At 38.3% G+C, this 15,012-nt stretch overlaps 4 protein-coding genes across 4 annotated transcripts; 2 read left to right on the forward strand and 2 right to left on the reverse strand.

Annotated features, from left to right (window-relative positions):
• Positions 1-2,120: 2,120 nt before the first annotated feature.
• Positions 2,121-3,095, forward strand: LOC306889415 (trace amine-associated receptor 13c; the record flags this gene model as incomplete). Its single annotated transcript, XM_079448310.1, has 1 exon — positions 2,121-3,095. The coding sequence occupies one exon, from the start codon at positions 2,121-2,123 to the stop codon at positions 3,093-3,095; it is 975 nt and encodes a 324-aa protein (XP_079304436.1).
• Positions 3,096-5,868: 2,773 nt separating this feature from the next.
• On the reverse strand, positions 5,869-6,864 carry LOC306889416 (trace amine-associated receptor 6-like; the record flags this gene model as incomplete). The annotated part of the gene is made up of 3 exons (XM_079448311.1): positions 5,869-5,962; positions 6,023-6,135; positions 6,427-6,864. 3 exons carry the CDS (start codon positions 6,862-6,864, stop codon positions 5,869-5,871), a joined length of 645 nt encoding a protein of 214 aa, XP_079304437.1.
• Positions 6,865-8,320: 1,456 nt separating this feature from the next.
• On the reverse strand, positions 8,321-9,304 carry LOC306889417 (trace amine-associated receptor 8a-like; the record flags this gene model as incomplete). The annotated part of the gene is made up of 1 exon (XM_079448312.1): positions 8,321-9,304. One exon carries the CDS (start codon positions 9,302-9,304, stop codon positions 8,321-8,323), a length of 984 nt encoding a protein of 327 aa, XP_079304438.1.
• A 1,808-nt stretch (positions 9,305-11,112) lies between these two features.
• Positions 11,113-12,143, forward strand: LOC306889653 (trace amine-associated receptor 13c-like; the record flags this gene model as incomplete). The annotated part of the gene is made up of 1 exon (XM_079448821.1): positions 11,113-12,143. Exon 1 carries the CDS (start codon positions 11,133-11,135, stop codon positions 12,141-12,143), a length of 1,011 nt encoding a protein of 336 aa, XP_079304947.1. The 5' UTR covers positions 11,113-11,132.
• Between the last annotated feature and the right edge of the window lie 2,869 nt (positions 12,144-15,012).

A 15,012-nucleotide genomic window follows, 5' to 3' on the forward strand; every position in this document is an offset into this window, starting at 1 on the left:
AACATGCCACGTGACATGGCAGTGTGTGGCCGGCACTTTCCATACAGCCATTGGGTGCATTGATGGGTTTAATAATAGGCCAATCCACTTCTAATCAAGATAAAAAAAATGTATGTATCTTATATTATCCACCACCCATTCTTGTTGGTAAGTTTTAGTAAAAAAATAGCTCCAGTATTGTGTCCTTTTTGGGATAACAGCTTAAAGGCATAGTTCTGGGTTTTTTAGATCTTTTCCATAAGCGGGGGGCAGCATAACTAAAAGACCTCGCACCGTGGTAGTAAGTCGAATCCGAGGTACCACAAGAGAAAATGAAGATCTGAGAGCACGTGAAGGGGTTTAAACGTGGGGTTAGGTTGTCATGGATCACACAGGAGTCAGATGCAGAATATGACGGGTATCTCTTTATTGAGAACAGTGCAGGCTTACTCGCCGTTGCGGGAAAAATCAGACAGTCACAGGGCACGAAAGTCAAAGGATTATTCAGACAGATCACAGCAAAACAAGGCATCGATAATATCCACCCATCCAAAAACAGTCCATTGAGACGGAGCTACCGTCTATAGTCCCGGGACTAGAAGGACACAGTCAATGATAATTCCCATGGCAGGGTAGCAAAACTCAACTGCAGCACAAATCCGAGGCGGAAGTACTTTGGACAAAACCATGCGTTGATTGGAGAATCCAACCAGGAAGTAGCGTATAGAATAGTAATCCTCAGAGGCATAGGTTATCTGGGAAAACTCCTCCAGGACTTCTCCGGCGAACGGGAAGAGAAACTGCCAGGCTTGCTATTCTCCGAACCAAAGATTCCTCCGGAATGGACGCACCCACGATTTGTCTAGGGCAGAAAACGTCTCCGGAAGATAGTGACACGAGACACGAGACACGAGACACGAGACACGAGACACGAGACACGAGACACGAGACACGAGACACGAGACACCCTAGGACACCCTAGGACACCCTAGGACACCCTAGGACACCCTAGGACACCCTAGGAAGGGTCAAAAACTACAAAGGTTTGACAACAGACAAGGGAGAACACAAAGTATATAAAGGGAATGAAACTAATGAGGAAAGGGGAAACCAGCCGTGTACAAAAGTGAGGGGAATTAACCATCAGCACTATGAACGCAGCAAACGTTTTCCAAAGTTTGGTTAAAGTTTGTGAAAAAAGATGATAGCATTGCCACATGCAATACGTGTGGTAAAGATATTTCGTGAAAGGGAGACTCTTATATGATGAAATGCGTCATTAATCTGAAGGATTTTTTTTAATGAGTTCAGGGAGCAATAAGCAATATGTCATAAAAGAGCGATAGTACATTAGGTGTTAATACAAAGTTACTAGTTTCATTGTAATGTTACTTTTTAAACATGAATTCAGTATTTTATTCACAAACAATTGTTTAGATAATGGACGATCTAGCAACTGCATATTATAAATGTTATGTTGTATTTTTGTGTTATACTTAAATAGTTTGGGTTTGTAATTGCTTCTGATTATTCCTTGAAGTGTTGTTTATTTCATTATTTGAGGAATTGTCACAGTTAACAGTTGGTTATAGCCTAAACTATATCCTGACCTGACAGAGATGAATAAAGTATTGAAACTTGTTTATTAGAAGTGGTTTTGTCCATAAACATCTACATTTAGTCATTTAGCAGACGCTTTTATCCAAAGCAACCGCATTTGTTTAATTTGGTTGTTTATACACTTCACTCAGTATCAGCATGGGTAGTGATTCAGCTGGCATACGGCCATAACAAACCACAGCTCATAAGATCTAGATTTTATTCTCGTGTTTGAGTGGCCAGCAGACATATTGGGCCGCCTGATTCACTTGCACTGTGTGCACTTTACTATTTCTATTTGATGAATTATCGTAATTTGTAGTTCATAGCACACGTTACGCATAGTCATATCGTAATGTCACTCAATCCTCTGAATATTCAGTAGTGGGTGGGTTTAAGCATACTCAAATGTCCCATGAATAGGATGAGCTGCATTTTCCGTGGATATAAAATTAGAGTCAAACGTTGGGAACGTCGTACTGCACTAGCACAGAGCAACTTCATGTCCACTTGTGAGGACATGAGAGATTATGAAAAGCATCATGGAGAACCACAGTCTAGGAATCCGGTTTTGCTTTCCAAACAACAATTTGTCATGTATCAGAGAATTCAGACATGAAACGGAGTCTGTCATGTTGTACACCTTCATTTTTTTAGCCTCGGTCTTCACCGTGTTTCTGAACCTGCTGGTGATCATCTCCATCTCTCACTTCAAGAAGCTTCACACTCCAACCAACCTGCTCATTCTCTCTCTGGCTGCGGCAGATCTGATCGTGGGTCTGATCATTATTCCACTGATGGGCATCAGATATATTGAGACATGCTGGTACTTTGGAGAGACGTTTTGTTATTTATTTTTATTTATTGTTTTTACTGTTGTCTCAGCATCTCTTGGTAATTTAGTTTTTATTTCTGTCGATCGTTACATTGCTGTGACTGATCCATTGAGATACACCGTAAGAGTCACGACTAATAAAACCATTTTCTTCATTATTATTAACTGGCTATGTTCAATCGTATATTCAGTCATTATCTTATACGATTCCTTGTTCTACCCAAAGGAAAAAGGCGGTTGTTTTGGAGATTGTACTGTTTCCTTTAAGTTAAAACATGTTGTCACGGACCTCATCGTCACTTTAATTTTCCCTAGTTCTGTTATCATGTCTTTATATGTGAAAATCTTCTGTGTTGCAAAACATCAGGCCAAGGTTGTGATAACTAACACACGCATCAGTAGGTCACAAAGAAAGGCAGCCAAAACATTGGGGATTGTGGTCGTGGTTTACTTCATGTGTTGGATCCCGTACTACATGGTGATACTTATTGAAGGAGACCAGTCGACAGAATCCATTGAATTTAATGTGACATGTTGGATTGTTTACATGAATTCCTGTATGAATCCCCTTATTTACGCTCTGTTTTATAGATGGTTTAGATTATCAGCCAAACACATACTGACTCTACAAATATTTCAACCGTCATCACAATACTTCAATCTATTCCCAGATTATGAATGATTCAAATAATGTTTTTGTATGTAGTGATGATATGGTTGAAGTTTTTTTTGTATTATACAGTTTATCAAATGTAATTATATATTAGAAATTGGTATATTATTATTTACTTGGATTTTCATGTCAAGGCAGGATTGAATCTATGAACAGATGGACAGTATCTTAAATGTATTTATTGTTTTAAATGTGAACTTAAATTATTGCAGCAGTTATTAATATTATACATTTCCAATGAGTTTCGGGACTCCTAACATAAAACAGCAATGATTTGGGGTGTTTATTGTGGCTTTTATATATTTTGTCTCTTGGTTACTCCTGTCTGCATTGTATATAAGTTCTGTTAAAATTAGCTTTTAGTTGAAATAAAATGCAAATATATAATTGATGAAATGTATGGCGCTTAGTTGTTCCTTTCCCCCGAAAAATATACATTATATACAGAAGGGCTGTCAACTTAAAAAAATATTTAATGCCATAATTGCAAAATCAGTTTTCTCTTGGGTTACATTATATAATCACGCTCTTATTCACACAAAGTCCTTAAAACTATTTACATTTACTATTTAAACATTTGAACTCGCACATTATAGATTGACAGCCTCTGCGTCTGGTGCACATACGGCCTAAAGGATGCGTCAGAATCTGTGAGACAGCGCACCAGTATTAACATCTCTTTCCTGCTTGAATGAACAAAAACACACAAGATTACGTCAGAAAGCACATTTTGTCTAGTATTTTCGCAAGCACAGTCTTCAACAAGTTCAACAAGTCTTGTGATTTTGTAGCTTAAATGAGGATTCTAATGTGTTTCATGTATTTAGCAGTAAAGACACCAAAGGGTTGTTTCTACATTCATTTGGAGAGAAAATGTGAAATGAATAGAATGTAAAAGTATTTAAAAACACAAATGCTGCGTGTGATTGGTTAGTACATATTTTATTCGATTGGCAGCACTTAAATAGACATAAACAAAATAAATTGTGTATCATGTTTAATTTCACTATAATTGTGCGATTAGTCGCGATCAAGATTAATATACAGTGATGTGAAAAAGGTGGTTCGCGATTGTTGCTGGTGGTCATACTGTACGAATGATTATTTCACGATAAATATTCTTTAGTGCAGTGGGAGCGCAATGACTATTGAAGGATATAGCAAAAGGGGGCGGCTTTTGAGAAGGGTCAATTGCAGCTGGCATCAAACATAAAAAAGGGTGACACAGACATTTCCAAATAATCTAAAGTCCATCGTGCTAAAGTGAGGAAGATTATTTACAAGTAGAAGAGACAGCTGTCAATCTTTCCAGGAGAGGACATCCTTGCAAATTCACCCCAAGGTCAATCCACGCAGTGCTCAGAAAATTTGCAAACAACCTCACTGTAGCGCCAGGAGAGCAGCATATGCCACCCTAACTACGCATATATACTGCACGTACATATATATTTTCCTGAATAGGTAAACTTACTGTTCTGAATGTGCCATTATTACAGCATCTGTATACGCATCTTTCACAATAAGCTTTGACATGTCAGCTCCCTTTAAGATCAAGCCTTGGGAATCGTTTGAATTTTATCGATTTCCATTCTTATCGATTCCACATTTAGATATCAACCTCTGTGGTAGTTTATCCTGCTTATTGATATATCTTTCTGAGCACTGTTTTGTGTATGCATACACATAGAACCATGTTTTTTCTGATTTATTACAATTAGTTTGACTATAGTTGAACTACATCATGGTTAAACTGTAGTAACTATAATGACACTATAGTTCATTTGTGGTTCCTGTGCTTTTTAATGCAAATACTACAGTTTAACAGTTAAATGAACAAAATATTGTACATTTTCATAACGATAACAGCAGATCACGCAAACTCGTGTACTTTTCTGAAAATATGCACACAGGGGAATTTAAATTTCAAGTTTCCTATTCCTTTTGTTTCCAATCCGATTCCTAGCCTTTCAATTCTGATTCCAATTTGGTTCCGAACCCTACTTAGGGCCCTTTCATACACACGCCGCAATGTGGTTTCAGCCTGACGCAGTTATCATTTTCACATCACGCGCCACATTGCTCATCCCCATTGATTCCCATAGTATTTATTTTCCCTATGGCAGTAAATGGTGGGTGAGATATGACATTCTTCCAAACTTCTTCCTGTGTGTTCAGCAAAACAAATAAATGTATATAGGGTTGAAACAATCTGAGGGTGAGTAAATAATGACATTTTTGAGTGAAGTACCCATTTAATTCATATTTTCTATATATATTTTCTATAAAGTCATTTCAGCATACTATTGACCTAATATGTGTTCATATGAGGTTAGGTGCACTGACCAGGAACCGTGTTACAGATGCTTAAGTTCTTCTCTTTATATTCAGATATGTGTCAACAGTAAACTTCTTTGCAGAAAAGGTGCATATTTAAGAAAATGTAGACTCATGGATGACACAACTTTAGTTATTTCAATTGAAATAGTTTAATTTGATTTGTCATCCAAATAAAAATTCTTGATGTGAGGCTCAAGCTGTCAAGTGTTAAGTAAAACAGAATTACGATAAAGAAAATTATTAACAAATATTAACAATATAGCAAATAAACAACCTAATATATTAGTCTGTGTATCAGCTTTATCTGCTTTTTAATAGTGTTATCATAGCCTCTTCCCCTCATAGACGTCGTCTTAACTGTGAGAAAACCTCGATTTTTTACATTATATTTTTTAACAAACTGTTAACGCATAGATAGAATAAGGATGTTTTGTCTGAAACGCAGTTAAACCTCATTCTCTGGCAACAGGTTAAAATATTCTGATAATGGCTCACATATTCGTAGTGTCAGAATGTGTTTAACAGTTATTCGAAACCATCTGTAAAACATTGCATAGATTATAGGATTTATACAGGAATTCAAGCATGCTATCCAGTACATTATATTTGTCAGTTTTTCATTTAATTCATTTGGCAGAATGAAATCAGTTATATAGTATGGTAAATACGTCAAGAGGTAGACTATCACCACAATCCCTATGGTTCTCGCAGCCTTGTCATTTAAACAGACCTTTTTATCTGTGGCTGAATTTATATTCTGCGCCTGTTTTCTTGCTATACAGAAGATTTTTAAGTATAAAGAAAGGATGACAGAGCAAGGTCCAATGAACGTAAATACAAAGTCTGTGATAAAATATTCAAACTTGATAGCAAATCTACAATCTCCATAACAAATCTGACTTTTGTCTGTGTTACGGGTAGCTTGGTTTAAAACAATAATGCAAAATATGAATGCCGATAACCAAATTATAACAATGAAAAAAGCAGTGATATTGTTTGTTACCCGCGTTGGATATCTCAAAGGGTCATTCACAGCAATGTATCGATCAACAGATATAAACATCAAATTGCCAAGAGATGCTGAGACAACCACATACAGAATATAGGGAAATATTTTACAAAATGTGTCCCCAAAGTACCAGCACGAGTCAATTAATTTGATGCCCTGGACGGGCATGAGAATCAGTCCCACGAGCATGTCGGCCGCTGCCAGAGAGAGAATGAGCAGGTTGGTTGGAGTGTGAAGCTTCTTGAAGTGAGCGATGGAGATGATCACCAGCAGGTTCAGAAACACGGTTAGCAAAGATATTCCCGAAATGAAAATGTATAAAATAATGTGGTGAGCGTCCGGTTCGAAATCTTTGACGCATGATGAATTGATGTGTGGAAAGCAGTACAGGATAGTTTGAAGATGGACGTCCGTTTCACTCTTGTTTACCATTTCAGTTCAAATATAATCCTCTCAAGGTTTTGATTAGAGAACCACTCTGAAGCCGAGCATGTGCTATTGTTCCTGTGTAAAAGATCTCTTTTTACAAGGCTTTTATATTCATAGCAAAAAATATATTCAGCATTAAACCCTCCCACTATAGTTTAATATTACCAGGCCTGTGTAAGCTGGCCTATTACCTATAGCGGTGTCATTTTTACATTAACATGTTAAACATTTTGCACGGATACATTATTGCTTAAAGATCTCGTAACACTTTTGTGCCTTTGTGAATTATAAACCACACCATGTTCATGCATCAAGTGGTTTCATGACTGAACCTACTCATCATTTTGAAAGAAAGACAAAAATGATGCTAACGTCACACCTGTATAGATGTTGTTCACTGTTGTTCTCTCACTGGATTTTACTGCGCTGTATTGGTGGCTGAAATATCAAACTATAGGTATGGCTTAACGGTTCTTATACATCCAAAGTCTAGTTTTACTAGATCTCTCCCCGTCAGGAACTTGTTGAATCTCAAAATATCAACTCTGTTGTTAGTTAATACTTCAGATCAACAGATGAAGGGAAGAACAGCAGGCAGGAGACGAAGTGATGTTGAACAAAATGAAAGATGGTGTATTGAATAATCTCAGTTGTGCTTCAATGCTCATTCTAACTCTGTCCAACCTCGTCTGACTAGAAACAGATTCGATGGGTATTATTACCCATGCAAGATTACGGTATCAAAACATTGTCTCGTGACATTACGGCTTGAGATGGAGACTCGTATCAGCATACAGGACAATACAGCACCATGCATGGTACATTATAAAGGTTTGGAACAATCTAAGGGTGACAGTTAAATGTTTTGGGGATCAAGATCTTTTTTAAAGTCTTAAAACCTGCCATCAACAATTCAGATTTATATAATTTCTATATATATATATAATTTCTTTATATAGTCCAGTATATTGGATGAAAAACAGTGCCTGTCATCAATAGTAACTGGATTAGCCATGTTAAGATGCTTTTGTACATTCACATGACACTATTTTCAGGAGGTTGTGGATCTCATATGTTTCACAGATATGTTGTTTGAATCAATTTTGAATTGTCACTTTTTTAGCAGATGTAAAACATGTAAACAGAATTTTCTTTTGTACAAAGCTTTATTTAGTATAAAACAGTTTTATTTTCTAAATATGAGAATCCGTGACTTTACAGAGGATGCTAAATAAAATGTTGGTTTAATATTTGATTGAAAACAACATGTGCACCAAACAATATAGTGGACAAAATGGACATTTAGACAATTGAAATTTTTATATTCCATTATTTAATATAATATTTTCATTTCATTTTTAACTGTGTAAGTACCAAATCTATAATGTTTTATCATTTAACTTTGCTCATGTGTAATAGATCAGAACTACACTTTTTCATTTGTCGGGTGCACAGGTGGTCACTGGTCAATTGGCTCTGCAAATACGCTCAAAAAATGTGATGATTGTTTTAGAATTTTCAAAGACAAAATGTGTTTAGCTGATATTCTAAACCATCGGTAAAAGAGTGCATAGATGATGGGATTCATGCAGGAATTCATGTACATTATCCAGGACATTATGTTTATCACAGTTGATTCATTTGAATCATATCCTGGGACAAGAGAGGCTATGTAATAAGGTATCCAACACAGAAGATAAACTGTTATCACAATCCCGAGTGTCTTTGCTGCCTTTTTTTCTGACCTGCTGGCATTTGTGACCGAGTTTATGAGCTGAGCTTGATGTTTTGCTATACAAAAGATCTTGGCATACAAAGATATGATGACAGAGCAAGGCGCCACCAAAGAGACAACGAGGTCTGTGACAACATATTGAAATTTCACAGTGACGATACAGTCTCCATAACATGCGTTTTGATTGTCAGCATAAAAGATTGCGTCATATAACATAATTACAGAATAAATGGTTGAACACAACCAGTTTAGGAGGATACAAAAAACTGCTTTGTTGGTTGTGACCCTGGTGGAATATTGCAAAGGATCTTTTATCGCAATATAACGATCTATGGATATAAACACTAAATTACCAAGAGATGCGGAAACAACCGTGTAAAGAATAAATGGAAATAGTGAACAAAACGTCTCTCCAAAGTACCAGCATGTCTCAATATATCTGATGCCCATCAGTGGAATAATGATCAGACCCACGATCAGATCTGCCGCAGCCAGAGAGAGAATGAGCAGGTTGGTTGGAGTGTGAAGCTTCTTGAAGTGAGAGATGGAGATGATCACCAGGAGGTTCAGAAACACGGTGAAGATTGATGCCATCAAAATAAAAAGATATAAAATGATGTACTCCGCTCCAGATTTGACTTCTTTGATACACGACAAATTGTTGTTTGAAAAGCAGTATTGAACGGTTCCGTTGCCTTCATCTCTCATGTTTCCATTAAACATTTCAAATATTGATTATAGATGTCACCCTCAAAAATGTCAGAGGAACATTGTGTCTTTGTTGATGCTGAAGGTAATTTGTTTGGTTTCCTGATGTTTAGCGCTGATACGCATTATTTATACTAAATAAACCACATTAATCCCACCCAAATGTTAAATATTCATAAGCATGCAATTCCGCATGTATTCGGCAGTGAATTGTCTATATGCACACTCTCTTTGCGTATTCAACGTCAGACAGCTTTGTCACATTCGGCGCACACAGCGTTCATAGCAACTATGACGTTTTTCACTCGGTCACTTTTTACACTTCTGTGTAACTAGTCTTACGGTCATTGATGTTTTAAGCTTCATCCACAATTAGAAAGAAAAAAACAAGCATGTACTTACGGTGGGGCCAAAAAGTATTTAGTCAGCCACCAATTGTGCAAGTTCTCCCACTTAAAAAGATGAGAGAGGCCTGTAACATCATCATAGGTACACTTTGAGAGACAGAATGAGAAAAAAATATCCAGAAAATCACATTGGCTGATTTTTATAGAATGTATTTTCAAATTATGGTGGAAAATAAGTATTTGGTCAATAACAAAAGTTCATCTCAATACTTTGTTATATACCCTTTGTTGGCAATGACAGAGGTCAAACGTTTTCTGTAAGTCTCCACAAGGTTTTTACATACTGTTACTGGTAGTTTGGGCCATTCCTCCATGCAGATCTCCTTTAGAGCAGTGATGTCTCGGGGCTGTCGCTGGGCAACACAGATTTTCAACTCCCTCCAAAGATCTATTTCTATGGGCTTGAGATCTGGAGACTGGCTAGGCCACTCCAGGACCTTGAAATGCTTCTTAAGAAGCCACTCCTTCTTTGCTCACCGTTCTTGTGATCATTTTGACCCCACGGGGTGAGATCTTGCGTGGAGCCCCAGATCGAGGGAGATTATCAATGGTCTTGTATGTCGTCCATTTTCTAATAATTGCTCCCTCAGTTGATTTCTTCACACCAAGCTGCTTACCTACTGCAGCTTCACTTAGGATAGTGAGTAAGTACACAGTTGAAAATAAAGGTGCTTAAAAGGTTCTTCACAGCGTGAAGCACCTTTGTTTTTAAGAGTGTAACACATAAAAATGACGATATAAAAAATTCAGCACACTGCTCTTCTCTAGATAAAAAAGTCAACCAAAGAGACCTGAAACATTAGTTAGTTTTTAATATGCAAAATGTTTAAAAACAGCCACTAATACAGCAAAGCTTTGATCTGGATGTTCCACCATGGTGCTCTCTTCGTTTAAGGCAGGTGAAAAATGGTGACATCTTCACATCCGCACTCGAATTCACGAATGGATATAGGTTCATTAAACTGAGAATTGGTTAGGATCAGAGGATCAATATTTTTGAACCCATCCAGCCCTACTTTGAACGTTGCAGTGAATGTGGGCAGAAGCCTATGGAGCAAGAGTCATATTGTTTGCCATCTTTAGTTTAGGGGTAACTCTTACACAAAACCTTTGTACTGGATCATAAACTTAGTCATTTCCAAATTATTTGAGAGACTCCTTTGATGCTATCATAATTTATTGTTCCTTGTTTGTCCATTAGTCTGGGTCGACTGGATTGTTGAAAGTTGAAGGCCTTGCCAATTCGTCTAAACCTCTAAGTATAGATTCATGTTAAAGCTGTCAAAACTACAGTTATACTGTATGTCATTATGCAGCATCAGAGTGGGAGGTGAATGGGTTGGTCAGTCTGATTCAGACTCTGTATAAATGTAAGGACAGTAAAGAGATCAGATCAAACTCCTAACAGGAGGACTACACTCATGGCCAATAAGACAGAAGATCATGAGACTCAATACTGCTTTCCTGCTGTTAACTCATCATGCATCAAGACAAAACGCTCCACGCTTGAACACAATATCATGTATGTGATTTTTTCACTGCTGTCTGTATGGACCGTGTTTCTGAACCTGCTGGTGATCATCTCCATCGCTCACTTCAAGAAGCTTCACACTCCAACCAACCTGCTCATTCTCTCTCTGGCTGTGGCCGACATGCTCGTGGGTCTCATTGTGATTCCTGTAGAGGCCATCAAACTGATTGAGACGTGCTGGTACTTTGGAGACCTTTTCTGTGGACTTTTTATAATCATCATGGGACTGCTCCTCTTAACATCTTTTAATAATCTTATAGTTATTGCTATTGACCGTTTTGTTGCTGTGTGTTACCCTTTATATTATGAACGGAAAATAACGACATCTAAAACTGTAATGTCCATCTGTCTCTGCTGGTTTTTCTCCACAGCTTATCACACCACAGTTATCACTTTCAACAAATATATTGACCCCTCAAACAGAACAGATGGGTGTTATGGAGAGTGTACCTATGAATTGGGTTTTTTATGGGGAGTGGTTGACCAGATTGTGGCTTTCTTTTTGCCTTGTATTGTGCTAATCTCTTTCTATCTGAGGATATTTTGTGTCGCGAAAAAGCAAGTGAAAGTTATAAACTCTCTGATGCAGAGTGGAAAACATGTTACACAAAGTTCAATAAAAAGAAAATCAGAGAGTAAAGCTGCTCTTACATTAGGAATCATTGTGCTTCTTCATCTTCTCTGCTGGTCAGGCTATATGTTTTATCTCGCAGTGAGTGCGGAGGTTCCCTCTGCCATAAACTCAATGGCATGGACTGTTTATTCTAACTCGGGTCTAAATCCTCTTGTGTATGCTTTATTTTACCCCTGGTTCAGAAAGGCAGTAAAACACATCTTGACTCTTAAAATATTCAGGCCAGCATCCTCTCTGGTTAATATTCTTGCAGATCATCATTCATAAGACGTCAGTTCAGTTCAGTTTGTTGTCATTTGTTAAACCAAAGCTATTGTTAGCAAACAAATACATCTGAATCCTGATCAATTACTTTGTTATTGAGTCCTTGTTATATCTTTCTTTCTCACAGTGTCTTATCTGCATCTCTGTATTTGTATTAGTTAGAAACCAATTAAAAGTATAACTTAACCCCTAAAAGACTAAACCATCGTTCAGCTGTTGTAGTCATTGCAAAAGACATGATGATTGGTCTTATTGAAATTTATTTACGGAATCAAACATAATTTCAAATATCACTTTAAACACCTTTAACAAACTGGCCTAGTGTGTCCGTGGTTTCTTAACCTCCTGTCTGTGTTTCTTTGTTGGTCTGGCTAGTGACTAATAATATAACTATTTATATTTCATTTACTTTTCTTTTATTAATATATATATTTTCTTTTAAAATAATTGTATTAAATAAAGTATTTGTTGAATGGATCGTGTATGTTTATGGTATGTAAGTTTTGCCAAGTAACAGTTCCTCTGGTAACCCAAAATAATACTTTGGCTTTTTAACTCGCTTTTTTATTGCCTCATCTTTGTCTTCCTATGCCACTTTATCTGACCTTTGAAAATGGTTAATGGTAAGGTAACTTATTGAATTACATCATCAAAATAAAGTGTAATGTCATTGACCGAAGAGAGAAGCTGTGTTTATTTCACACCTGTAATAAATGGCATGAATATAGATCAGCGGGCAAACACCTCTGCAGCAAAACTGCACAAACATGGCAAACACAATTATAATTGGTCCTCAGAGATCTAACACGATTTAAGTTGTCAGACATCAGTAAGAGTAAACAAACTGATGATGAAGATGTCAGTGTGTGCGCAGTGGCGTAGCAAGTTAGGTCCGGGCCTTACTGGACATTGTTTGTTTACTCAGGGTTGTTATTTAAATGTTGACGTTTGTAAATCAAATAGTATCGGCAGTCCCCATGGGAGCGAAAACTCCCAAGTGCCAGAAAGTGTCATGATCCTGCCTCTCCTTGTCTTGGTTTTCGAGTCTTGTGGCAGGATCATGTCAGTCCCATGTGTTTTGTGTGGAGAAAGAGCATTGTTTTGGTTTGAGAAGCCATGCTCTCTCTCCGGTGTCACGTCCTTTTGCCCCGCCCCCTTGTTTCCCTGTTTGCAGTCCATTAGTGTTAGTCTTGTCTCCAGCCCTGATCCATCTTTCCCTTAGTGTTTCAGTCCCCTCACCTGCCTCGTGCAATCCTCCTGTTAGCTTTCCCTTAGTGTTTCATCCTTGTCACCTGTGGCCACTCTCCCTGTGTCATCAGTCCTTGTTAGTGTTTTCCCTTTATCAAGCCCCAGTTTTCCCTCTGTCCCTTGTCGGTTCATTGTCATTTTGTCATTATCGTACCTCCTCACGTCACCTTGTTGGATTATTCCTGTCTATGGATTATCGTGTTTGTTCCTGTTCTAAGTTTGTGGATTTTGTTGATTTATTATTCAAAGGACTTTGTTTGTTTTGTTTCCCTTGTGGAAAGTTTTAGTTTACAGTTTTGTCTTGTTTTAGATCATGTTCTCCCCATCGAGGGTCTTTTGTTTAAATAAAGTTTTTGTTATTTAACTCTGCTGCCTGCGTTTGGGTTCTGTCCACACACCGTGACAGAAAGAGGGAAAAAGTGACACAGCCTGCGTTATGCATGTTTTTTTTCACAAGACATTTATTTATTTCATGCATTTGACAGACATTTATCCCAAGCATTGCTTTATACCCCACCACCTGCCCCCTTGACCTAATTTGCCCGCATCTCCTCCAGGCCATATCCAGCACATTTGCACCACCACTCTCCCTGTTCACCAGCATTTTTTCATTCGCATTCAAACAGGCCACGGTCACGCCCCTATTTAAAAAATCCCACATTGGACCCCTCTAATACCGACAGTTACACACCTGTCTCTCTCCTCCCATTTATTGCAAAAACACTTGAAAGGGCAGTTGTCAACCAGGTGTACCTAGTGTATTGTTATTGGTCACAGGAGCACTGCGGCTAGCCAAGGAAATTCTTGTTCCTGATTCTGCTAGACTTATCTGCACACTGTGAATCACCAGATACTTCTAGCAACCCTGTCATCTCTAGGAATCTCAGGCACTCCTATCGCTGGTTCATATCCTACCTCTCCAGGAGATCCTCCAGGGTGTCATGGAGGGGCTCGCTGTCCACTGCTCACCACATGATTACTGAGGTCCCTCAGGGATCGGTGCTGGGGCCGCTCCTTTTCTCCATCTACACAACTTCTTTGGGACCCATGATAAAGCAAACTTATTCTCCTTTCACTGTTATGCTGATGACACCCAGAATAACATCTCATTTCACCCAGACGATTCCACTGTAGCAGCTCGCATAACAGTCGGCCTAGAAGACATCTCAGCTTGGATGAAAGACCATCCCCTCCTGCTGAAGCCTGCCCAGACATAACTACTTGTGGTGCACATCCCAAGGTGCAACATGATCGCACCATCCACAATGCCACAACCACTCCTTCCAAAACAGCCAGGAACCTGCTGTCCTCAATGATCACATTGCAAAGACAACGCTATCATGCCAATATGCCTTATTTAACATTAGAAAGATTAGACCCTATCTCAGCTCATGTGATGCCCCTTTTTATCTCTTTCCACTGGCCACTGGTTGAAGCCTGTATCAGTCACAAATGCTTGCCTACAGGACTATCACTGGATCTGAAACTGCATACTTTCACACCCTCCTACACCCCATCAAGAACCCTGCATTCAGCAAACGAGCGGCATCTTGTATTGCCTTCTCAAAAGGAGCAGTAGATCGCTTTCACGCTCATTCTCCATCACAACTCCTTCCTGGAGGAA

The sequence above is a fragment of the Barbatula barbatula genome, assembly GCF_947034865.1.
Source record: "Barbatula barbatula genome assembly, chromosome: 24".
Lineage (NCBI taxonomy): Eukaryota > Metazoa > Chordata > Actinopteri > Cypriniformes > Nemacheilidae > Barbatula > Barbatula barbatula.